Source organism: Triturus cristatus, chromosome 6 (assembly GCF_964204655.1).
Source record: "Triturus cristatus chromosome 6, aTriCri1.1, whole genome shotgun sequence".
In the NCBI taxonomy this organism is placed as follows: domain Eukaryota; kingdom Metazoa; phylum Chordata; class Amphibia; order Caudata; family Salamandridae; genus Triturus; species Triturus cristatus.
Genome location: NC_140589.1, coordinates 614,067,186 through 614,093,909, shown reverse-complemented (window position 1 = coordinate 614,093,909; position 26,724 = coordinate 614,067,186). Strand labels below are relative to the sequence as shown.

General features: G+C 44.5%; 1 protein-coding gene across 2 annotated transcripts in view; it reads left to right on the top strand.

The window, feature by feature from the left end:
• RARS2 (arginyl-tRNA synthetase 2, mitochondrial) overlaps positions 1-25,249 on the top strand; it is a 201,638-nt gene extending 176,389 nt beyond the window's left edge. For both annotated transcript variants that reach the window (XM_085611098.1, XM_085611097.1), the window contains 4 exons: positions 1,040-1,135; positions 2,849-2,923; positions 3,860-3,923; positions 21,946-25,249. In XM_085611098.1, the coding sequence (XP_085467224.1) occupies positions 1,040-1,135; positions 2,849-2,923; positions 3,860-3,923; positions 21,946-22,032 (322 nt within the window). In that variant the 3' untranslated portion in view covers positions 22,033-25,249. The remainder of the gene's footprint in view (positions 1-1,039; positions 1,136-2,848; positions 2,924-3,859; positions 3,924-21,945) is intronic.
• Positions 25,250-26,724: the final 1,475 nt, after the last annotated feature.

Below are 26,724 nucleotides of genomic sequence, written 5' to 3'. Positions count from 1 at the left end.
GTCATTGTGGACAAATTGAAAATGTGTTTTACCAGTAAAGTTATGGACACGAGTATCCATAGAGGCCAGTACGTTTCAAAGTCAGTTTTTCATTACAAGACCAGTCCCACTTAAAGCCCTGCCTGCAATGCTTAATTTGGGGGCCTCATCAAGCCACTGCAGCCTACACCACCCATTGCTCCTGCTAGCGCTACCAATGACACTACCAAACCTACTACAAACCATCACACCCCTACAAGTGGGACAATCCAGACTATTCCAGGACCCCAAAGCTATAAGAGTAGGATGTGTGGCAGGTATTAGTCATGTTTGACATATATTGAATTAGTAAACCACTGTTCTGATCACTCTAAATCAGACAAACAGCGCTGCCATTTGGCAGACTGTCATAAGTGCCGGTTCTGACACTTACATGTTGGTGCCGAGCACCGGAAACCACCAGCTCTAATTAAGCGCTGCTTGTGCTTATCCGTTCTTAAGCCGAGCCCTCCAAAGTCCAAGGCTAGGTACGTGTGGCTCAGCGCCTCATTCAGTTCCTCACGTAGTAGTGTAAGGGCATACAAATACTACAACATAATAGTCAAGTCAATAGTCAATTCAATTTGTGTAGCGCGCTGTTGAGCGGTCCTTTCACGTGGCCTATTACAAATCACACCAGATCCTGCGAGCTAAGCATAGGTTTCCAGCCGCTTAGCCTCCAACCTGCCTAAGCATCGAGGGAAGCGTCAAGTCTCTAGACTACACTGCCATCCTAGGTTCTAATCCACATTCAACACGTCACAGAAACGCGTCATTCTAGGCATCTCCATTACTCTCGATGTGGCTAGGAATTGTGAATAGGTGTCAAATGTGAAACCTTTGTAAGTGTGTCAAATGTAATATCTCTGAAGTGCAAATATGGAACTCCACCATGGATGTTACCCTGCTAGGCTAGGGTCTATATGAATATGGATACGTGCATTGCACGGATGCGTGCATTGCACGTATGCGTGCGTTTAATGTAAGCGTGTTTAATTGTCTTTTTCTTTTTGGGATGTAGCTTAGACCGGATGAGTGGCTACGGAGAGCTGAACGATTTCAACCCCTTATGTTTGCAGGAGCCCCAGGCCATTTCTATCCTGCAGCACCTTCTCAGGTAACGCATTGAAACTGTAGCCAAGCTGGTTCACGAGGACATGTTCAGCATTATGACAGACACTGATATAGGAGAGTAAACACAGCTTTTATTTCATTCAATCCTTCACTATGAAGACTTCCTCGTCAGTTTAATTTCTCACCACCACTAACAGTGCTACCAGCTTTCTTCGCTCCACTGGATGGGCAGGTAGGTAGCCCTAGATCTTCGGGGTCATCAGGCTTTCCTCTGGGCGTTGAACCTCATGTTAGACAGGAAGTGGACCGCAGTCCAGGCCCTTTTACTGAATGCCAGCTTGGGTGACTGTAATCACGTGTGCCTTGAGCGGGTCATCCATGGTTGCCTGGTTTGCGGGCTAGTCTAATAAACATGAAGTTGCATAGCATGGAATAAATATGCTCACAGCCCTGCGCACAGTAAGATTCCTTTTTTTTTATTTCAACCCTTTTTTTAAAGTAACAAATGTTGGCAGCTTATGTGCCCCGCTGCCTGCTTAGCTTGTGCCATGCATGTAATTGTGATCGGCTGTGCATAAGGTCTCCTTCTGTTGCATCCGCCCTCTGACCTTTCTAGTTTCTACCCTTCCTAAAGGCTCTTAATAATGCCTATACCATGAAGAATACCACGCCTCTTAAATCGTGTTGACCAGCATCTAACCCCTCTCTAATCCACACATCCACTCACCCTGTCTCCCTCCCATGTGTCCACGGGCTGTTTTCATTAAGAGCAAGAGGGGAATCTTCCACGTCTTCAGCCAGGACACTTGTAGGACTTCCAGGTAAGAAGGATCCTGACATCAGGATAGGTGACCACGCCCTCCTTGAGAAGGGGTGATGGAGAAGGGACTGCCAAGATGGCGCATTCATTTATCAGATCCAGAGACCATAGCCTAGTGGGGCAAGTTAAGTCAGGCAGATAATCCAGGATAGGTTCTCAGACCCATCAAAAATGCAAGGCCATAATCGAGAGTCCTTTTTTTTTTTTTTAGCTCAAATAATTAAAATGTTGTCATGTTCTAGTAAGTGGTTGATATATAGTGGAACACCAAACGTTGGTTCTTCCACAAAGGTAAGTCGTTGTTCAGCAATCTGATATGCATTAAAAAACTATTTTATACCAGCAAACTGACCATAACTCTTGTTCTCTGGTCATTCCGAATTTTCCAATTTCTACTCCGGACCTTCTAATCCAAATAATTCCTTTGTTTCCTACCCAAATGCCTCTGTCTCCCAACATTGTACTACATCAGTATCCTCTACTTGAAAGTTGACATGCCCACCTCTTGTTGGGTAGTTGCCCTGGAGGATCAGCTAATGCGTGGTGTTCCCCAGTCTCCTGCTCAACTGTGCCTTGCTGTTACTTTTGCTGTGGTGTTTCTGTTACCGCTTTAGTCACAGTTAATCTTTATACAATCCTTCTGTATTCATCACCTCACACCACATCCAATATTCAGCAAGCGTCACACACCACAACTCTGCATCCGCACATCAGCAACATAACCACTCTATCGCATACACTTTACACTACCACTCCCGCTATGTATCACTCCGCTCAGTGCACAGTCACAGTCTATTGCATATTACACCACAGTCGCAGTGTACCATTCATCTCATCCTGCAGCAACCCAAGACCAAGGACATTCATGGGCGACAAGTTGTACAGTGACCATTCCTGTGTATTCCTCTTGTTTATTTTTAATTTATTTTTTCTTAGATATGACGAGGTCATAAACAAGTCTTCTGAGGATCTCCAGCCCAAGCATATTGTCAACTACCTCCTGACTCTCAGGTGATTTGAAACGCCTTATTTATATTTTAAGCACATACAATCTCATTTCTCCAGTGAACAAGGTAGCTATTAGCCTATCTATGGACCTTTGTGGTTACATTCCCTTGACTGTTGAGCAACTTTACTCAGGCGTATAGCTGCATGGCAATGTTGGCTTTACGTAGTAAGGGTGAAAGAGAGATGGGCACAAAAGGAGGCGCAGGGGACCATTTGTCTTATATCAACTGCAATCAACCATAACCTTGCTTTAACTTTGCCTTAAAACTGTGTACTCTTAAGCCTTGCATTGCTTCAACATGGATAGGACTTCACACGCATGACTCCTCCTGGTTTTAAATGATCTGTTCTAAGTCAAGTCCCAGAAACATTATTGGCAAGAAGATATTGCCTATTGCTGAATCCGAGCTGGAAAGGAACGTTTGTGTCTCTTACTTCAAATGCTGTTAATAAACGATTCAGTAATTCAATACTCTAACATAACGTACCTTGCAAGATTTTTCATTTTATTAAAATAGCTTGCTTAAATGAAAACAGGAATGGAACCATTTGTTGCATCAGAGTGTAAACCTGCATTACCAAAATTTGAGGCAGTGGCTTGACTGGGCCCAGATCTCATCATGATGATGTAGAAGCGTGCTCAAACCCTTGTGCTGTAACAGAGCGAACTTGAGTAAGCCAATCAAGGCCATACTTTATGGCAGACGACACCAATCTGCATTTAATGTTCATGTCCAAAAGCAGAGAGCACAATAGTATGTTCGTGCATGTGCCTTTGTGTGACCTCTCACGTCAAGTGTGTATACGTTGGCGATTCTGTGCAAACAGTAGCGCACACTCCACAACCTTAGTGTTTATAAGATAACGTGGACCATAGCGAGAAACGTAGAAGTGCAAATGGTGGCTAGTGGTAATGTCTTCTCTTTCTCTTGCTTTCAGCCATCTTGCAGCGTTGGCTCACAAGGCCTTACCTGTGAAGGGCAGTGCCCTGGAAGTGGCAGAGGTATGCTTTTGAATTTGCCTTCAGCGTTGTGCTTTATCCATCTACACTAACTTGTGGGTGAATGTTGCCCTGCATTAAGAAGAGTGAAAAGCAAGGCCAGCCTTGTTAGCTAAACTAAGAATAATTATTACAAGTCAGCCTAGTGTGCAGGTATTTTTTTAACAAGTGTTTTTTTTTTTTTACGAGAGCCGTACATTCTTAGTAAGTAGGAGCTTCCATCTACAGCTGTGTAATGTATTTTTATCAGTTGCAGAGATGTCCTTTGCAGTTTGGCATATATTTTGCATCACCTCTGTTTCGATGTCCCTTTAAATAAAACACGTCTGATCACACAGCCATCATCATATTTTCTCCAGTGATTAGACTGTGTTCTGGAAGCAAACATTTAAATTGCAGTCATATAAGAAAATAACATGAGCTTAATACAGCGCCACAGACAATTGTCCACATGTTGTTTAAGTTTCTGGGGCATTGTTACAGGGTATTATTAGCAAGAACTGAGCCAGTGTAAATGTAGCATTATACCTCAATTGCAATCCAATTAACCAAGACAAGACCTGGCCTCTAGGTCCAAAATCCTTCATGAATAGTCCATTGTGACTTCTTGCCTCCTTTGTGTACATTATAGATTGCCCTTTGTTTTTGTCGGAAAGGTTGCCTCACATCTCTAGATCCCAACGAGATGTTGCTCATGTTTTATGTTGTCACATCCCCTGCGTGGAGTACTAAACTCTAACGGACCATCTGTACCCTCAAAGTATAAATCCTTCAATAGTGGAGAGAGGCTACACCACCATCCACTAGTGATGTTTGATGGGGGACCGTTTGTTTACAGGTGTGCACAGACATTTACCTGGGAGAGGTGTCCGCTGACTCTCTAGTCAGAATCTATACAGTATCTCATAAGTGGGGTCCTTCACTTCATCTCGGCTTGCAGTGCTATGGTTTTACATATGGTATCCTGCTGTAACGCCATGCCTGGCTTAGTGTCTAGGGCTCTAGAGGAGAAGTCCAACAACACCTAATTAACATCCAGTTTGATAGCAAGCATCCTTTCAGCTCTCAGGTCTACAATATGTTACGAAAAATAAGAGAGACATGGTAACTGCTGAGGCTAATGTCGCTCTGTAGACACAAACACAGAGGTGTGGCTTCCGCAAACATCATGTGAGAGGCGTTCCCATCATCTCTATCTACCCAAAGGCAGGGATATGAAAAGCAGCAGTCCTTTAACAACATTCAAGGCCAGAAGTCCTTCAGCAGAGGGGGATATCCTGACAGAGGTTGGGGTAGAAGTGGCTCCAGCAAGTGCTCCTCTACCTCAAAACAGTGACACTTAGATAATTCTCTCTGTCTATACGTAATATAGGGTGCTAAGGATGACGTTGGAAATTAGTTTTGTCGGTAATTCTGGCCAGACTTTTTCCGTATGAATTTGTATATATTGGTTTTATGTATTGCATATTGGCATTCAAACTTTTGCCTTTCCCTTGATCCTTTTTCACGAGCGCTGTCTCTTACTCACCTTTGAGCAACTTTATTATATAAGAAAGGAATGCATAAATATATAACAATTATCTAAACTTATGATAAAGTTTAGAAAAAACTTTCGCATGACTTGAGTGTCTGTCCTTAATGTTTTGGGTACTATCGACAATAATATAATCCTGTTGGGACCAATTGTTTCTGCACTCAACAGCGGGGCCATGGAGCCCAATCGTTATATTTTCTCATCCTCAAAAATATTTTATCTCCATCTTCTATTCTTGACCTCCGACCTTTAAACCACTACTTTGGGTCAAAGCATTTTCACATGACCTCCCTGCAGGGTGTCATTCCGTTACTCCGCACAGGAGAACAAATGCACCCCTCAACTTGAAGGATGCATGCTTCCATATCCTCATACTTTTGGTGGATCACTGCTACCTGTGCTATGTGGTAAGTGGACAGTACTACCAATTAATAGCTCTCCCCTTCATGGCCACTACATCCCCAAGGGTATTTACCATGAGTCTAATGTGGCATTTATGTGCATATGTGGCATTTCTGTAGCGCAAACTTAGCAAAAAGGCAGTGTAAGGCTGTACTGAGTAAAAGACCAGCATAAAATCTACAAATAATAGAAGAGATAGAGAGAAGAGGTGTGCCTTCAACTCCTTTCTAAAGTGGAGCAGTGTTGGGGCACTCCAGATGAATATGGTGACATTGTATTTTTTTTATACTTCTGAGTCTGATGGTGTGCTGACTGGGGGCGGGGGGCTGATAACCAGAAGGAATTTTGAGTTTCTCTGCACTCTGCAAGGTAAATGTGGATGCTGGCCGGGATAGCTTTGTAAATGATGCAGCTGGTTTTGAAGATGGTACAGGCAGGCAAGAGGACCTAATGGAGTTTCATCAGGATGGGGTGATATGATTCTTCAGGCCCTGGAAGAGATGTGGTGCAGCATGTAGGATGCCCTTGAGGGGTGCAGGGTGGGAGACCACAGAGCAGGGCATTGTCACCATCCAGATACAAGAGTGAGAGGAGTTGAATAGCAGTTTTGAAACCACTTTCTGTATGAAACAGTTCTACTTGATTTAAAAGAGAGATCTGGTACCAGACAGTTTTCTTTTTGGGCAGTATGTACCTAGTGGATGAGTTGGTGTCCAGGGTAAATCCAAGTAGCTTGGCACTCTGTGAAAGTTGGGGGGTTGAATCCATCAACGTTCATGTTTTTGAGCCACTTTTGTACTGTTTCTTCTTGGCTAGTTGCAATACTCAGTCTTGGTTGGTTTGAGCTTCAAGTAGGCAGTGGACATCCAGGTCTGGATGGTGTGTGGGTAGTGTTTGAGACATTGAGTGCCTGAAGCAGAGAAGGCATTCAAGTAGAGGTGTGTATCGTCAGCATATTGGGGAGTCGTTATGCTGTCATCTATGAGTAGGGTACTAAGCTGATCTATGTAGAGGCTGAAGATGACAGGGGACACTATGAAACCCTAGGGACTCTGGAGGTGATAGGGTTCTTTTGGAACTCGAAGGTTCCTGTGTGAACAGACTGATGTTGCTTAAAAAGGTAGGAGGAAAACCAGTGTATTACATTGCCTGCGAATCCCAAACAAGACTCCAGGGTCAGTATGAAGGTGAGATGGTTGACTGTGCCCAAGGCAGCTGAGAGCTCCAGCAATATCAGGAGGCAAGGTTCAACTTCATCTGTGATTAGGAGTGCATTGTCTAGATTGAGTAAGATGGCGATCGCTGTGCTTCAGCGTGATCTGAACCCAGACTGGTAGCTGGGTGGAGAAAGGTTCACATTAATGTGACCTTGGGGTTAAAAATTGACTACTTTTTCAACAATTTTGCCAATAAATGGTACGTGAGTGATCAGTTGGTAACTTGCAAGGCCAACAGAGTCTATTGTAGGCTTCTTTAGGAGTGTGAGGATTGGGCCTGTCTTGAGATCTTCTGGGAAGATGCTTTGAGTGAGACATTGGTATGAGTGAGAGAGCTTCCCCAGAGAGAGCTGTGATGAAGGCTAATAGTCATCTTTAAGCGGCTTTGCGGGATTTGAGAGTGTCCGCAAGATCTGCAAGAGATGGGGCCTTGAAGGATGACCATTGAATGTTTCTACGGGAAGAGGTGTGTATAAGAGATGACGCATGCTTGGCGTTACTGAAGTACTTTTGTACCTTCTGTATTTTATAACTGAAGAAGAGGTTGAGATCATTGCACTTTTTCTGTGAAGTGAGGAATAGATGGGTCTGGCATGGGGTGACACATTGCCCGATTGTTCTGAAAAGTGTTCTGCTTCTTTTGGTAGTTTAATTCATGGTGTACGTATAGGACTTTGTTTCAGCTGATGTAATGAGTTATCTAAACGGTTTGTGGAGGGATTTCAGTATAATGAAGTCATCTGGTGTTCTGTTTTACTTTCATTTTCTTTCCTGTCTGAAGATGGAACGTTTATTGTCAGCAAGGTCTTTAGGGTGCTGAAAGCTTTGGCTTGCACTTCTGTGCTTTAATTGAGTTGCAGATGTTTATATTTTTTTCTTAAAAGGTGATGAAGTTGTTTACAAAGGTGTTGCCATCGGACGTGGGGTTGATCAAGTTGATAGGGTATGAGAAGAGTTCAAGTTTCTATGGAGATGTCTTTGAAGGACGTGAAGGTTTTGTCTTTTCTTTTGGGTTGACCTTGGTCTGTTGGTAGTATGACAAATGTGTCAGTCCAGTACAGGGGTATAGGTGGTTTGCATTGGACTGTTGGCGATCTTGAGACGGCAAAGTTGTGGATGTGGCCTTTGGAACGTGTTAGTTGAGTTATGTGCTGTGTAACATTAAGTGGTTAAAAGAGGTTGAGGAGGGTGTCTCGTTTTTTGTTTTGTTTTTTGTTTACCTTTGTGTTGACTGGGAGATTGAAGTCGCCCAAGAAGGCGGTGTGGGCCCCTGGATGGCAAGGTGGTGAGGAAATCTGAGAATTCATTAATTAATTCCTTGTTCTGTTTGAGAAGCCTGTAGATTAGATTGAAGGATGTAGTCTAAGTTGCAGAGAGTGGGAAATGGCATGTCAGCAGCTCTATTATGCTTAGTGGACTTGCTTGCCTACAGTGAAGGACTAGGAGGACTTATGAATGACAGCAAGGCTTCTTCTGTTCTTATGTGTGCGGTTGATACTATGGGTGCTGTAAGAAGAAAGACATCTAGGATTTGGGGGTGAACCATGTGTTTGTGATGATGCACACTTGCGCAAAAACTCAATTCACATCTTTCCATACATAGATGGATAAAAAGTGGCAGCGGAGAGCAATGCTTAGCACAAACTCAGACAACAGTGTCCCCCTTAAACAGGCTAGGATTTAGTCAGTGCTAGAAAGTGGCATCTTGTATTAGACAAGATCCAACCTTTTCTAGGGGCTTCATTAAATTATGTTACAGGGAAAGCTTACCCAAACCAAGAGCAAGTAATGGCATCCCAGAGGCTACTACCTCTTTTTCATAATATGTCTTTGTAAGGTAATACAATTGTTAAGGATGATGGATTCCTGCATAGTGATAGTGCCACCTACCCAACTGCACATGCGCTCACTGCAAAATAACCATTCAAGGCAATGGTCACAAGTTAAGGGTCAATGGGAAGATCTAGTTCTGGTACAGCCCAGAATACAATGCATGAACCTATGGTGGTAAACACAACCATTTGTTGCTAGGAAAGCCTTTTCTAGACCAACCACAGCATGTGACCATTATCAGGGACGGGTCACTCATAGGGTGGGGAGCACATCTCAATAACATGACTGTTTAGGATATCTGGCAGCAAGAACAATAGGAGGGTCACATCAGTTACCTGAAACTCATGGCTGTCAGATTGGCATCAAGAGCATTGTACAATTTCATCCAGGGCAAAACATTCCCGGTAAAGATGGGTGACAAGGCAGCTTTTTATTGTATCCAGAAAGAAGAGGGAATTCACCCCATCTGTCGGCAATAGCAAAAAAAGATTTGGCATGTGCCATTCGGAATCATTCTGCCCCTATAGGACCACCTGCCTGTGATGGACAACAATGTTGCTGATCTGCTAAGCAGGACACATTAACAAGTCTACTAATGGGAGATGAGTCCATATGTACTTAAGGGGTACTTTCACACATGGGGCACTTGCCACCGGGAAAATGCTAAACCTTTGCCTTCAAGTATCCACACCCGCAGTGATGAATACAGGCCCCAGCTAGGCCCGCAAGAACAAGGGTTCGCTCTCCTGTAACGGAATCTATAAGGAAGTTGGCACGGAAACTGCAAAGTACAAAGACAACGTTTATTAACCCTTAAGGGTGGTCCTACAATCCACACAACACTCTTCAGTATTGCCTGGAGTAGCACAAAGAAGATTCGTACACAGTCCCCTTTTATACACAACAGAGGGGCTCATAGTGGGTGGATACAACATAAGGCCGAAGAACATTACCATTTATGGTCATTCTCGATACTGAATCAATACATGGGCGGAGCCAACACGCTCCTTGAGCCCGCGAAACACATGGTCAAGCAAGGCTAATTATAACAAATGTGGTCAAGTCTGGGCATGCGCCAGATGGACAAGAGGGAGCTATTTATAAACTGTTGCTAGGCAGATTACAAGAGCAACTAACACAGAGGTCGGACTCTCCTCGTGACGAACACATGGCAGCATGTCAATACAAAATGGAGTCCGGACTTCGGTCAACATAACGAAGAAAACATGATCGCAAGGGAAAGCATTAATGTTTTCAGTAAATGCTTAATCACATTCTGCCTTAATTTACAACAGACGACCCTTTCAGCATTTACTGAAGACATCCGGTTTCCAAGAATAATCATCATATATATCAATTATCATCATTCCCTTAACCTCTTTAGCTAGACCCTTCTGGCGAGCAACATCGGCAATAGCTTTCTTATCTGGAATGCAGAATGAAATGCATACGGAACAGCACAATGGTCCACATTGAATACACATACAGAAAAGGAACAGAACTGCTATAATAATGCAGAGACCAGTTAAGACCTTCCATCCCCAGGCAGTAACCAACGCCCAAAACCATCCAGAAAAGGACCAAGTGCCGTTTTCTGTGTGGATTTCAGCTTCTATTTTATGCAGCTTGTTAATGGCGTTATAAACGGATGGCGTATGATCAGGGATGAACACACAGCAGCTACTTCCAATAATTTTACAGGCTCCTCCTCGATCAGCTAGCATTACATCTAACACCATACGATTCTGCAACGCAACAATCCTCGTTATTTGTAACTCTTCCGTAAGATTCCCAAGAGCGGCAGCAGTCTGATTTGTCACAGCTTCTACCACTCTTGTCAATCTTCGGATCTTCCTACTATTCAAAGCAGCTCCAACAAAGAAAAACAGTCCTAAGTTAAAATCAATATACTGTTGCAAGCTTGTATCTGTTTGATCCACATCATCAATTGATAGAGTACGTTTATATCTATTTACAGTCACATTATTCAACAGTTTTAAATCCTTATGATATGACGCGGGTGCTAGGAATACAGGAGGTAATAGGAATGATACATAGCATACCCCAGACCACCCAGCCGGCAAACGGTAATAACCTTTATTTCCACATACAAAATAGGTATTATGGGACGCTAGGAAGGTACTGTTATTTAACCCGTCGATGTTTAATACGGTTATGCAATCACTGACACCAACAGGGATAAAACCCACACTCTGGACACACAGGTCCGCTTGAGCTTGTGCTACTTGGATTACGAATTTGTCCTTCCCCACAGTGTCTCTTGTGTTCGTGAAGATATAGGGAATGGATTCATTGTCCGGTCGGTACTCTTCCCATTCCCAAATTGTCCCATTTGCTTGTGGATATCCATTTTTATCTTGATGACATTCTTTATTGAGTCTGAAAAGCAATCGTCCCACTGTCGGTTTCCGAGTGGCAAACAGCAAAGTGTACCATGCTCTACAAGAGCCATTATGAGAGAAAGGAAGTGGTATGAATGGCGTACCTCCTTTCTTCTGATGGGCTGGCATCATCCCACATATCCAACAGTTCGTAGCATTCGTAGCAACGTGGGTGTGATGCAGCATCTGAATGAAAGTGTTATTCAAATAGGATTGTCGATGCTTTAACTCTTGATATGGCAATGTATAAAAGTAGTGCTCCGCAGGCACTGGAGTCGTCAACACAAGTGTCTTTCGAGCAGGAGTTGCCTCCTCCACAAACCATGTGGTTATACCAACGATAGCTACTGTTAGCATGAACCCCAACGCACAAAGGATTTTCTTCTTCTCCATGTCAAAAGAAACAATACCCTGATATCTTCCTGAAACTAAAAAGTCTGTCAGAACTCTTCCCCTTGGGCAGCGGTTGATTTCTTCACCAGCGGGCCAAGACGGGTGTCGCTACACTAATGCAGGGCTGATCCCCCCCCCTTGCCTCATCGGCTCTCCGTTTCACTAACCCAAGGGCCGTTCTGACAGTATGTCCCGGTACTGGAAACCTCACTTCCTTGGTCGCAGATGATATCGCCTTCCTCCAGAAGTCGCGTGGTCCGGAAAGAGCTCCTCAGTGTCGTTTGGCTCCGCAGCACGGCCTGTCTCTGCTGCTAGGATTTCTCGTTGATCGGTCAGCACGGCAGACTCCACCAATCCGGGCGGTACCTTTCGACAGTGTAAGGAATGGATCCAATTCTTCCTGTTCGAGACTCGCACTGCCGTCCTTGTTGCAAGGAGAACCTGCTCAGGTCCGACCCATCTCGGCTCCAAACTGTTCGTTCTGTCGAAGACCTTCACCATCACATGGTCGCCAGGTCGGAGACCATGCCCTTCGCCGGTAGACCGATCAGGGAGCGCCTCTCGGACCTGTTGATGAATAGAAACCAAATTATCCGTTAACTGTGCCAGATAATCGCTCATCATTACACAAGGTACATTATACACAGCCTTAGGCCTCGGTGGACCCCAAATATTCATTGGGCGTCCAAATACAACTTCATATGGCGTAAGGCCAGTTCGAGAGTGTGGCACCGACCTAATTGACAATAACGCCAGTGGCAGGGCGTCTGGCCAAGTCAAAGATGTTGAAGCTTGGATTTTGGCGATCTTAAGCTTCAGTGTACCATTATACTTCTCGACTAGTCCTGCAGACTGGGGGTGGAATACGGCGTGGAACTTCTGGGTGATGCCTAGGCCCTTCAAGACATATTTTATAACATCCGCTACAAAGTGAGGGCCATTATCACTCCACAGAAGTCTACAGACGCCGTATCGAGGGAAAAACTCTTTCAGCAATAGCTTTGCTGTAGTCATTGCAGTATTGTCTTTCGTAGGGTACGCCTCAACCCATTTGCTGAAAGCGCAGACCACTACTAGAACATACTTCAAATTGTTACAGCGCTCAAGCTGGATGTAGTCCATCTGCAGAACCTCAAAGGGTGCAGTGGGCGTCGCAAATCCTCCTGCTGGAGTTCGAGTGCCTTTCCCTGGGTTATACCTCAGGCAGATCATACAGGTCTGCACCACCCTCTTTGCTGTGCTAGCAATCTCTGGATGCTCCCAGACTTGGGTAAGCAATTTCACAATTGCGGAAGCTCCAACATGTGCTAGCCCATGTGCCATCTGAACCATAGGTTGTACAAAGGCCGTGGGTAATTTCCATCTATCCATCTGCTTATTTCTCCAACAGCCCTCATCATCCAGTTCCCCTTCGCTAGCCCATCGTTCCCGCTCTTTGTCAGAAGCGGTCCTCTGTATTTCTCGCACTTCTTCCTTCGCATCTCGCCATCTTTCCACCTGTGACTTTACTACATACATGGCAGTAGCGCCAGGCTGCATCGCGGTCTCCCGTGCTACTCGATCCGCTAACGCATTCCCTTCTCCAACTTTATCAACTACTTTCCTATGGGCACTACACTTAACAATGGCAATTTTCTTCGGGTATGTCAATGCGGTTAAGAGGTTGTGGACTAACTCCCCATGCATTATCTGTACCCCATGTGACGTTAAGAACCCTCTCTCCTTCCAGAGTAGGCCGAAATCGTGCGCTACTCCGAAGGCATAGCGGCTATCTGTGTAAACATTCACACACAATCCTGTACTGAGCTCACATGCTCGTGTTAAGGCTATCAGTTCCGCTGCTTGAGCTGATTTCTGTGGTATGCGTGCTGTCTCCACTATCGTGTGTAATGTGGTAATTGCATACGCTGCTGAAGTCGTACCATCTGGTAGCTTCAGGCATGATCCGTCTACCCACAACTCTCCATCTACCTCTGAAAAGGGCGTATCCTGGAGATCAATACGACCCTTTGTTTGTTCCTCAGTCACAAGAATACAATCATGCGCTTTCTGCGCCTCAGGCTGGGTCTCGGGGTATGGCAACAATGTGGCCGGGTTTAATGTCACGCACCTTTTCAACGTAATATGAGGAGCCAAAAGCGTCAGCTCATATCCCGTTAAACGGGCACTGGTCAAATGCTGCGTCTTAGTTTGATTAAGCAGGGCATCCACAGCATGGGGAACTAACACCAACAATTTATGGGACAGCACAATTCCTTCACTTTGGCGTATTGACACAGCTGTCGCCGCTACCGAGCGAAAACACCCTGGTAATGCTCGGGCGACAGGATCAAGCACAGCTGAAAAGTATGCACAAGGGCGCTGCTTGTCGCCGTGCATCTGTACTAAGACTGACAATGCACATCCATCTTTCTCATGCACATACAACGAAAAGGGTTTTGTATAATCAGGGGTCCCTAACACTGGTGCTGAACAAAGGGCCTGTCGCAGTTGCTGAAAAGCAGCATCACACTCAGCTGACCAAGGGATTGGGATAGGCGTGTCTTTTGTCAAAAGAGCTAGTAATGGCTTAGCTATGTGTGAAAACCCCAATATCCACTGTCTACAAAAAGAAACAAGACCCAAAAATGCACGCACATCCTTCTGTGTGGATGGTCTCGGTGTGTCCAAAATTACTTGGATACGATCTGGTGTGAGTGCACGCCCCTCCTTAGACAAAAGGTGACCTAAATAAGTCTTTAATAAGTAGGTTGTTCTCCTCTCTTCTTTTTTCTTTGTTCTCCTAGGCTGTCTATCCTGGTGCGACCTGACTCTCACACTGAGAGCAGTGCTACTACGGAGTGTTCGCCCGGATAGTAAACTGAGGGTAGTATCCCTTAGAACACACTCACTTTTACGTTCTTTTTTTGGTCCTGAAGAAGCGCCAGGGATCCTTTCTGGACCGTTGGGGCGCGAAACATGTCGACCGCTTGACCACACATAAGTTACCCATCGATACATTATTTTCGATAAGGTAACACCCGACCTACGGGTCTTTTATTATGTCAAGGGTGCTATTCACATTAAAACTTATCTCAGTAACCCTTAGACATTTTTAGGATACCACTTCACAAACACACTTCACCACCACGCAGCTCTTTTTTATTAGGACCCAAACCACACACCCGCATGCACCAAACGGCGTTTTCTCAAAAAGATCTCCGCTAAAGTGACCCTTCGGGGGACCCGTAGGGCATTGCAGCGCCGGCCCGACGAGGAGCAAACGCCCAATGATGAAGCATGACATCCTTCGGGGTGTGTGAGGGCAACATGAGAAACTAAGGAGTGCCCCCCTATCCTTAGATAGTTGGGCCTAATATTAGCCTAGACCTTTTCGTTTCTTTCCTCCCTTTGTCTCTTCAGGAACAGTGTCTCCATTTGAATACTATGACCTAAATAAGTCACCTTTGGTCTACAGAATTGCAATTTCTTCCTAGAGACCTTGTGATTGTGGGATGCTAAAAAGGAAAGTAAGGATAGCGTGCTTTTCTCACACAATTCCAGGGTGTCAGCCGCCAACAAGATGTCATCGACATATTGAAGGAGGGCGACCCCCTCGAGTAAAACAAAGGAATCCAACTGTCGTTTCAAAGCCTGACTGTAAATACTAGGGCTTTCTGTATAGCCTTGGGGAATTCTACAAAAACGATAAGATCTATTGTTTAATGTGAACCCAAAAAGAAATCGGCTATCAGGGTGAATGGGAATGGAAAAGAAGGCATTCTTCAAATCAATCACTGAAAACATGGTCGCCGTAGGCGGGACCAAGGTAAGCAACGTCGTGATATCGGAAACCACCGGGTACTGAGGTATCACGATCTTGTTTACCTCCCTCAAATCAATTATGAACCGATAGACCTTTGCATCCGTATCCTTTTTCAGAATAGGGAGAATCGGACTGTTACAGATATTGTAGGGAACTTCTTCCACCACCCCTACTGCGATCAAATCTTGCACAATCTGTATGAGAGCTTCCTCGCCCTCCTGGGAAATACGATACTGCGGGAGGCGTGGTAGCACCGCCCCCTCCTGGACACTAATGTGGACCGGAGGAATCACCATTTGTCCCACATCTGTGTCCGAAGTCGCCCATAAAGCTCGGGGGAGGGTAGCCAACAACGCATCCTCTGATATCGTACACATCCGCCCAGACCTGGGATAGTTGTCATTTAAGATCACCCTCACACCCTCAGGGGAGCAGCGGATTGTAGCCCTAAAATACTTTAACATATCAAGGCCCATAATGTTATCCGGTGTATACGGAGCAAGCAAAAACGGACAGGGCGCAGAAAAAGAATCAACCTTAAATGTAAGGGGCTGTGAAAGAGGGCTTCGGGAGAGTGTACCGTCAAACCCTACCGATGTAACTATTGAGCCGGATGGGGGAGCCCCCGGAACCAAGTACCTAGACAATGCACTACGTGTCGCTCCTGTATCCACTAGGAACTGATCAGTAGAACCTAAAACCTCAGCCGATACATAAGGACCCGTCTGATCGACCGGCACCTCAACTGATTCGGACCCCCATCCAACGCATTCCTATGCATGCTGAGAATCATGATATCCCGATTGATCGATGTCCGATACATGATACTGGTGCTGGCGATCAAAAACATTTGAGCCATCTCGGTGCCGCCCGGCAGTATCGAAACGGACATTATCGTTAGAATTCCCTCTAAAGTTCGAGAAGCCCCCTCTACCTCTCGGGCCACCCGGAGTGTGCCCCTGACGCGAAGCACGCAACGCTGGGCAATCCCTGGCCCAATGGCCCAACTGCTTGCAGTACGCACACTGGTTCCTATTCAAATCAGAGCGGCCCGAAGGGGGACCATAAGATCCGCCCCTTCCTCTATTATTATTACCCCGTCGGGGCGGGCCATATACTTGTGCTAACATCACCTTGGTTTTGAGATCTTTCGATTTCTTCTCCTCCTGGCCCTTCGCCTCGTGCTCCTGACGCTCATAATACTGAGCGATAGTCAGAAGGGCCGTCGGTGTCGCGGAGGACCAAGAACTTTCACTCGCTTTTAACCGGGCCGCAACTGCCGGTAGCAGATTAGCCACATATTTGTCCGCGAAAAGGTGGCGGCCCGTGTCGTCAGTAAGCGACTGGCCACTAAAATCATGAAACGTCTCCTCAAAGCGCGTAAAGAAGTCCGCAACTGACTCGTCAACTTTCTGCTTACATGCAGTTAACATATTCCAGTCAATCTTTTTAGGGGGGATAATCGTCTTCAACTTAGCCACAATAGCCGCAGGGAGATCTAAAATATTCTGGGGTGGTTTCTGTGCGGGCTTCCGTTCCCTATCCTCATCCTCAAGGTCAGACCACCGGGCCTTGAAGGCAACCGCATCATCTACCTTTCGGACAGAGCGCCACGTATCCGGCGGTAGGATAAGGCCAAAGAACAGGTCTATATCCGCTAAGGTCATAATGCAAGAATTCAAGGCCCCCTCGACTTCTTCATAGAAGGCCGCTGGATTCTTGCGGGGGTCAGGCAACGCATTCTTTAGTGCCATAACATCGGCCCTATGCCATGGAGTGTAAACCCAATTATATACGAAATATCCCCTTGCATCGGCGGAGTTAATATCCGAACTAGTCCCTGCTCCCTTAGGAGGAACATACAAAGGCGCCGCCTCTCGCATTGGTTTAGCATGCACTATGTCATCCTTATCTGACTGGGAGGCGGATGGGTGGCCCCCTGCTGCAGACGAATCCGACTGCTTCTCCTCCTCCGTTTGTTGACGTGCTTTCTCTCGAAGGGCCAGCACCTCGTCCCGCAAGGCGAACAGCCGCCGAGCCGCCTCAGGAGCCTTAGAGGGAGAAAAAGCACCGTTACGTATTGCTCTAGCGTCCGAAGACACTTCGTCAGGCTCAAGAACATGAGAATATTTTCGGAAAGCAGTAATCACTTCCTCCGCGAAATGACCCAGAAAATACACTTTATCTCTCTCCTGCCACTGCCCCCAAGTCTGAAATAAGTCCTCCATGGATACCTTGCCTTTAAGCGCACGGAAGGAAAGTGTCCGAAGCTCAGCCATTTGCTCGGCCGACAGCATGGACCGTGTGTCTACCTTACCCGAGACCGGGTCAGAATCTTGCGGCCGTGGAGCAGATGCGCCAACATAAGGGGGCGGAGAGCGATCTAGCAAATAAAAATCATCATCAGAATTATTAAGGACAGGATAAAGTGGCTGACGAACAACATATTGACCCGAAACCTGTAGCCTACGCTCTTTCTCTTGTCTGTCCGTGTGCTCTTTGTCCTCCCGACGCTTCGCTTCCTGCGCTCGCACATGATCATTCTTCCGTTGTTCTTTATCAAACAGCGCTTTCTCACGCTTCTCTCGCTCACGCACTTCCTTCACCCATAATCGCACACATTCAAACATATCCTGACGAGCACGTCGCTTACACATACACTGTTCCACATACTCAATCTTACGTATATCAAACGATCCATACAAAGGCCAGCGCAACTCAGGATCCTTCTTCGTGTATTTCCTCCACAACGTGCTGTACATTATGGAAGAAAGACCATGCTTCACGTACATGTCCCTATTAGGAGTCCCCTCTGGGGGAGCTGGAGCAGATTCCTCGAGGTTCAACCGGTTTCCAAAACAGCAGCACCACTTACGGAGTGCGCTAAAAGCAGGCATGCTAGGAATAATGCAAAATATGCAATATTATAAAGAAAATGGCGCTTAATCGTTGCGCCGTTCAGAGTTTACACAGCTCCTGGAGAAATTTCTCCACATTACCTGCCTATATGTGTTGCAACGCATATATTTTCACAAAGACAAATTCAAAATATGACTAGTCATCATCAATCAAACTCAAATAGCCATCCCAGGCTTCAAAAACTCGGAGCAAGTACCGTACAACGGTTCTTACCAATCAAGAGTCCAGGTTCCAACTGCCAAGCTCCACAATCGCCCAAACGGCTCTCACGGCAGGACCGACAGAAGAGGTCTCAGTCGATGACCGGCGCCACCCAGACGGTCAGCTCGGAAGGGAAGGAAGAAAAACCTCGGGATGCCAGGGCTAAGACGCCGCTGGCAGTGATCACGTCCCCGGCCAAACTCCTCACCTTCGTCGCGACCAGTCCTTCGAGCATCCGAGTCGCCGATGAGCCCCACGTGACGGGCGCCAATTGATGAATACAGGCCCCAGCTAGGCCCGCAAGAACAAGGGTTCGCTCTCCTGTAACGGAATCTATAAGGAAGTTGGCACGGAAACTGCAAAGTACAAAGACAACGTTTATTAACCCTTAAGGGTGGTCCTACAATCCACACAACACTCTTCAGTATTGCCTGGAGTAGCACAAAGAACATTCGTACACAGTCCCCTTTTATACACAACAGAGGGGCTCATAGTGGGTGGATACAACATAAGGCCGAAGAACATTACCATTTATGGTCATTCTCGATACTGAATCAATACATGGGCGGAGCCAACACGCTCCTTGAGCCCGCGAAACACATGGTCAAGCAAGGCTAATTATAACAAATGTGGTCAAGTCTGGGCATGCGCCAGATGGACAAGAGGGAGCTATTTATAAACTGTTGCTAGGCAGATTACAAGAGCAACTAACACAGAGGTCGGACTCTCCTCGTGACGAACACATGGCAGCATGTCAATACAAAATGGAGTCCGGACTTCGGTCAACATAACGAAGAAAACATGATCGCAAGGGAAAGCATTAATGTTTTCAGTAAATGCTTAATCACATTCTGCCTTAATTTACAACAGCAGTTCCTTGGCAATGTAGTATCAATTAATTGGTCAGGGATATATACTTATGCTTTCCCTCCACTGCCTCTGATCCCATTATGTTGTGAGGAAAATGAGAGAACTATCAATGACCCGCATTCTGGTGGCACCAACTTGTGTGAGACTGCTGTAGTTTTCGACACTGCTTGAAATGTCTGTACATCAGAAAAAAAAGCTTCCACTGTGGCCAAATTTTCTGACTCAGCATGAGGGTCAGCTCAAACACCTGCACCTCGGGCAGTTGAAAATAGCAATTTTGTGCCTGTGGTCTTATAGTTTGGTTAGCCTAAACTTCCGGAAGAGTGTATGCAAATCCTGCGTGGGGCACATGGACCTACTATACATGCCTGCTATGCAGCAAAATGGAAAAGATTTGTCCATTACAGTTTGGAAAAGCATCTGTGCAAGACATCATCTTTTACATCTGCAGAAAGCGGTTTTGGCATACTCCCCCATTACCTTACATTTAGCTGCAGTAGCAGCATACATGCAAACAACAGAATTGTTTGCCCTTCTTCAAGATAGAGAAGGGATTCTTTGAGGTGCTTAAAATGCTGATTCCTCCAAGAACTTCCCCAGTTTCAGAATTTGAACATAATCCTAACAACACTGTGAGTCCTTCTTTCGAGCCGCTGCATTCTTCTGGCTTGCAATTCATGTCTTGCAGGATAGCCTTCTCAGTTGCTATCACCTCTCTCACGAGATCCGTGCGATGCAAGCACTAACGGTGGAGGAATCTTTTGTTCAGGTGCATAGAGTTGGAGGTCTTTTGAAAACAAACCCAAAATGTCTTCCAAACAAAGTTTCCCCTTTTTCTTGTAAAGCAGACAGTTGAGTTGTCCATTTATGTCCCACACTCACATACTGGGCCAGAAAGGCCATTAGACACACCTGATGTCAAGAGGACACTGATGCACTACACTGACAGAACTAAACCCATCCGTAAGACAAAGCAACTCTTTGTAAGTTTTGCAAAACCTCATGCAGACAATCTTATCTCCAGGGGTGACAGGCATTCTGTGCTGAGGATCTGTGTACGTTATATGTGGTGCCTAGAGCACATCCCACTATAAAGCTATCATGTCCTTCATAGGGAACATAACCATGGCAGATGTGGAAGGCTGCTACCTGGTCGACATCTCATACATTTACCAAACATAGGGTAGAAATCCAAGCATATCAGGAGGGTTTAGTTGACCAAAAGGTTTTTAAGAACCGTGCTCCAAACACTTGTATCATCTCTTCCCCCACCCACCACTTAAGGGGGGGTGGTACTGCTATATAATTCAGGCAGAACATGTTACAAATGGAGGAAAATGTTAGTTTCACTGTAACCATCTGTTTGTAGCTTGTAGTGCTATAGATTCACATACATCCTCCCGTCTGTCGGCAAGTGAGCAAGAATCCAATATATTTTCCACTTTCTTTCCCTTCCCAATGCACAACACATAAATGTGGTTTCATTTTATGTTGGCATAAAAACTCCTCATTGAAAATAGAGGACCGTTTTTCATACTTACCCATTATGTAACAAAAACACACACACACACCACACACACACACTCGCCCCCTCCCACCTTTAAACTAAAAAAAACACTGAAATTTACCAGTAATAGTTAACTGAAGGAACTAAAACTCAAACCTCAACATGGACTGTGTTGTCATACATGATGTAATTTCAGATGTCATCAGCGCTGTCATAGATCATGTCATGAGTGATGTAACATAATAATGCAATTCATGTCTTGGAAGTGCCTGTGCACTTGTATAAGGAAACCAATAGCATTTTGTTTAAAACAAAATGAGCGATGTAACATAAGAGGGCACGAGTTGTATGTAGTTCCTTCAGTGAACAATAAAAGGTGCATTTCAGTGTTTTTATAGTTCAAAATGTTATGTTTAATCTGATATTTTCACCTAGGTGTAAACTTTGCAGAAATAGATAAAAAATATTAAGGAAATGGCTGACGCCAATCCATATAATTATGTATAGCAGATGTTTCGGTCACTGTGTTGGCAATATATTGAATTTGGGTAAATTTAAGAATACAAAGTAATTGGGAATCCGTTGTGTGATTTACATGGCGGTAGACGGTTTTACCAGCTTCCTATCTTTTAGTTAAGTACATGCAATAAGGTACTGGAAAGAAAACATGAAATCTTATGTAGTTTAATCGGAGAACGTAGATTTACTTCTGTCTTAGCATGAACACAACTAGTGTCACATAATCTGCTCAGTAGAACAATTTTTAAGTTTGAGAAGTACAACTTCTTTGCAATTAATGTATTTGTTTGCTGGTTGATGATTCATACTGTTTCAATTTCATTTAAGACACAAGTTAAATGCATTGAATATGGATATTTTGGGAAGGAAGTTGGCATTATTGTAATAATTACGGTCTTTTTTTCTATTTATTGTCTGTTTCAGGCTCGACTTCATCTTTTCAGGACAGTGTATTCAGTTCTAGGCAACGGAATGAGAATTCTTGGAATTGCACCGGTTTCTAAAATGTAACTTTGTGGAAATACAGAGAAATGTATTATTCTTTTGAATAGAGATGACCGTTGATTAACGCCAATTTCTGAGGTTTTACTGGTCACATTAACCACTGAACATTTCCAAAATGAAGAAGCAGGAAGCCTGGGTGTTTTTAACGATATTATAATAAGGAGCACAGTATTAACATTAAAAACTGAATTCTCAAGTTAGTTTTCAGATGAACCCTATCCCAAAATCCAATTCCTAAAACAAACGCGTGGAATATACAAAACATAATAATAATTCAATCAGCAAATCGTTGCAGATTCGGCAACTGATTGTCGAGCAAAAAGAGAACAATTCCTTTTTAATAATAATAGAATTAATAACATTGAACACTAGTATCTTGATATTTTTAATCTGCTACAGTATTTGTACAGAGCTTAACAGTAAATAAGGCAACTTTACTTTAACTTTGAGGTTTCATCGAGGGTTTTTATCCACTATGCTGTGCTTTTAACAGAATTGACGCAACCTGACATTATGTACAAATGTTGATAAACTCCAAAGCCAGTGCCTTAATCACTGTGACATGAATTGATTACTTGAATGAATGTATGTTTTGTTTATATATATATTTTTTTTAATCATATGCAGAAATCAACAACCTTCACTGGTTGAAACGTTGTTGTCCCGGGCCAGCGGGCAGAGTGGGCAGCCATCCTCTGCATCAGCTCCCACTGCTGGTTGTTTGATTCTGCAGTTATCCCTTAGACTGGGGAGGTACCCCTAAAACAATCATGCATGAGGAGAGTCAGCAGTTGGTAGCTCTGAGAGCATCCCTGGCGGCTGGCCTTGCTTTGGTTTTATTTGGCCATTTGGAAATGCCCTTCTTTAATCATCTCCATTAACAGTGGTGAAGATGTTAGCATGGTGACCTGGGTGGCTGGGGCGGGTAGAATTGCAGTTGATTGTTGCTTCAGAGTGCCCCTTTCGAGCTTCCCTATTCACTGAATCTCCACAGTAGATCTGTGCACAGCCCACATCCATCAGATTGAGTGGAGTGTGTACCCCATAGTCTGCCAGTACAGCATTCGCCATCTTAGAGCCAGGCACCACTGCCTGGAAGACATCACTTGGTGGTTAACATAGCCGATGTGAAAGTGCAGCTGACAAGGAAAAGTCCTCCTGATGCAAACCTCTTTTGTTAGGTTCCTTCGTCTTTCAGGGGCAACCCTTCTAGTAGCATGCTCTCTGCCATGTCATGGAGAAGGATATTTCAGTTGTCTTGGAAGGCCGTGCGAGCTACTGTTGCCCCAACCCACAAAACTAAGTTTCTTTTATTGGAATGTGAACATCTGTCTTTGCAAACCCTCCAGTTGCGACCCAGTATGTTCTCTCAATGCCCACCATCTCACCCTCTTTCAAATTGTAGACCTTTGTGAATATGAGGCTGATACGCACCAAATAACCTCATTCCCCTTGGCTTACTAATAAACATTACAGACTATATGGTTTCTCCTGTACCTATTTTTGAGATCTTTGCATTTTAGTTGCAGTGACAGGATCTGATATTTATCTGAAGCCCTATGATTCTGTGGCCTTGACGCCTCCAGCATTTTTTCTTACATTTCTGTAGCTTTTGCCATAATCTGCTCGAAATCTGATGAGAATATAAGTGTGACCTCTATAAAGCTCTTCCACAACCTTTCCATTTGATCCTTAAGGTCTTTCTCCCACTCTGTTGGCATCTCTTGCAGGCATGCCTTGAGGTGGGTTTCGGATAGTGCAGGTTTACTCCTTCCTGAATGTCATGTCTTTGGAGAGCGACAGATTCTGTTGCTGGTGGTTCAACTTCCACTGCCCAGATGCCAAATACCCAGTGGTGACCCACTGTCCTTATGACGATTCCTATGTACCATTCACTCGTGTTGAACAGCTTGCAGCCTTCCTTACTGTATATCAGCTAACCTTACATCAGTTTTATCTCATGCTAATTCTGCCCAAAGGAATTTGTCTCATGGGCTTGGGCCGAGTCCAAAATTAGAGCCTTGTCCATCCGTGTCTGTGGCCTCTTCCTGGAATTCACACAGTAGTCACACATCACCTGATGCAGAAGCATTAAGTCTCCAAGGCGCACAGTCTAGTCAGATGCTGGAGTGTGGATGACTCAATCACAGAATGTTCCACTGTTTTTCACCTCTGTACCCGAACCTCCCTGCCTTTTTCATAAAATGTCTGGATCCATTTCCCTGCTGTCCTTACCCCCAAATCACTCCTCCCCCTCCCATACGCTCCTTATTCGATGGAGAGGAACAAACTAATATGAATATAAGATGAAAGAGGAAGAAGGGAAAAGATTAGATGAAAAGTTAGAAATCCTATATACCTTGTGGTCCATCACAGTGTGAGCCATGGTCAGTCCTTTAAGGAGGTGCCTGTGCGCACCCTTAAGTTACATCTGTCGGTATTAAGCGTCTAGATCGTTGAAAGTTCCCCCAAATCCTATCCTAGAGGGGGAGGCGATCCTCTAATTTATATATATTTCGTTCATAAGAGGCAAACGGAACATTTCATTGAGCCAGGTGTCAGTCTTGGGGAGGGTGGTTGTCTTCCAGCGTCTTGGAAGGCATTATTGGCGACCACGAGTGCCGTTGTGCACCATCGGACAAGTTGTGGAACTAATACCGGAAAGGCTAGAAATTGTGAAGCAGCACAGTTACACTGTTTAGGGTCCCCACAATCTTTGTGTATGTGCCCTGCTACGCTCAAATCTCTTTCCAGTATATCCCAGTAACGGACACTCCCAGATTATGTGCGCAGTGTCGCCGTCCACTGCCTTGCATCTCCACCAGGAGGGATCAGTAGAGATCCTCACCTTTTGCAACCTATGCGGGGACCAGAGCCACCTATGCAAGACCTTGAAATATGCCACTTTTAGTCTGGCCACCCTCAAATATTTTGTCACTTTTATTTATGTAAATTTTCTTATCTATATATAAGCACTGAACAGAGTAAAAATGTTGATGATTATTGGTTTATGTAAATACAGAAATGTGGAAGTAATGAGTTGTTTTTGAACGTTGTATTCACTTTTTGAAGTTAAAATGTGTTAGATAGAGATTTTAGATCGATGGCAGGGGACAGTTAGTAAAACTGAGAAGTAGAAATGTTACCGACTTTGAAAAATAAATATGCAATGGTATGTTTCAATTAAATGTTCTAAGAACATGAATAAACAAATCGCTCATTATTTGACTTGTATTGTCTTTGTCTTTACACACACTGGATGGGCCTCACGCAGAAGCATTGTATGAGTATGGACAGAGAGTAATTTCTATTTGAGGCATTCAACAGAGAGCACATCCCATCTGTCAAAATGTCACTCCCTTCATGTTGAATGAATTTTGAATAAAGGGTTGTCCTGAGAATATGTACAGTGAGTTTGTGCAATGCTGAAGAGGCTATCACAATGTACGGTAATGTTTATTTTGTTCCTCCTGGAGAGGAGGATAAGGATGTGGGAGCCTGCAGAGAGTATGATTCATATTATAAACATATGCGTGTTATTTGTGCAAGGGTTCTAAGGCTGGTGCTACAGCAAAGCCTCTGCAGAAAGCTGCTTTCAATTAACAGCACAGGCGGGTGCCAAATTGTAACAAATGTCCCCATATATAGCCTTGTGGCAAGATGACAGGGGGCATCCAAATGGTGAAATCCCATTTTGCTTACGGCTCTGTAAATGCCCCGGAGCGGAATGGGACCACGGTTTACATATGTTAAATAACATCCAGTATGGTCATTAGATTTTGGAGCATATTAATCCCACTGGGTCTGCTGCAGCGGACGACATGTGCCAAGGAATTAAGAGTGACCAACTCGTGCACATGCTCATCAACTAGAAGATTAAACGGGGCTCCAGTCCTGGTCACAGCATAGATACCTCGATTGGCGACATAGGGTTGAACCTGTTGGTAGTTACACAAGGGGTCCAGCTCAATGACTTCCACATGTAGCAACTTAGGCATCTCAGCTTTGATGCTATTCTTTACATTATCCGACATCTTATTTGCATTGTTTTCATGGTTACAGACAGAGTTACCCAAAGAGTCGTTTAGAACAGGTATGGATCCTGCCCTTATGCTGTCGTATATTTCTACTGCTGTGCTAGCGTCACATCAAACGTGTGTATAAGCCATACAATAAAACATAAATGTAATACCCAGAATAAAAAAACTTCGGCTCGAGGTAGGTCGTTGACCCATCCCACGGCTAACACAGGAAGTGGCACGTCGAGAGAGTTGATATAATTCATTTCCAATCTTGCCATAAAAAATACAGTGCTAATACAAAATTGTCCATTATCGAATTGCAAGCAAACTATCACACACAATGGGACTAACCTAGGCAAGCAAAGTTAAAAAGGGTGGAAAGGAAGCACAGCCCTCCCCCCCCCCCCCCCCCTCATATAAAAAGTCATAATTCTACTTTATCTGTGCGAAATTGCATTCAAAGAGCTTTTTCCATAAATACATAACACATTGTTTTAGTATATGTGCAAAGTTGTGATTATAAGACTAAAACTAAGCCTGTCCTAAATAAAACCTCATGTTTCTTTCCAAGGAGCATAGATAAAACAGATCTTGCTAGAGACAGTATAAAGTTTTAGAACTTGGTGTAATCATTGACATTTCAAAGTTGAAACCAATGGAACGTGCGATTGACTCC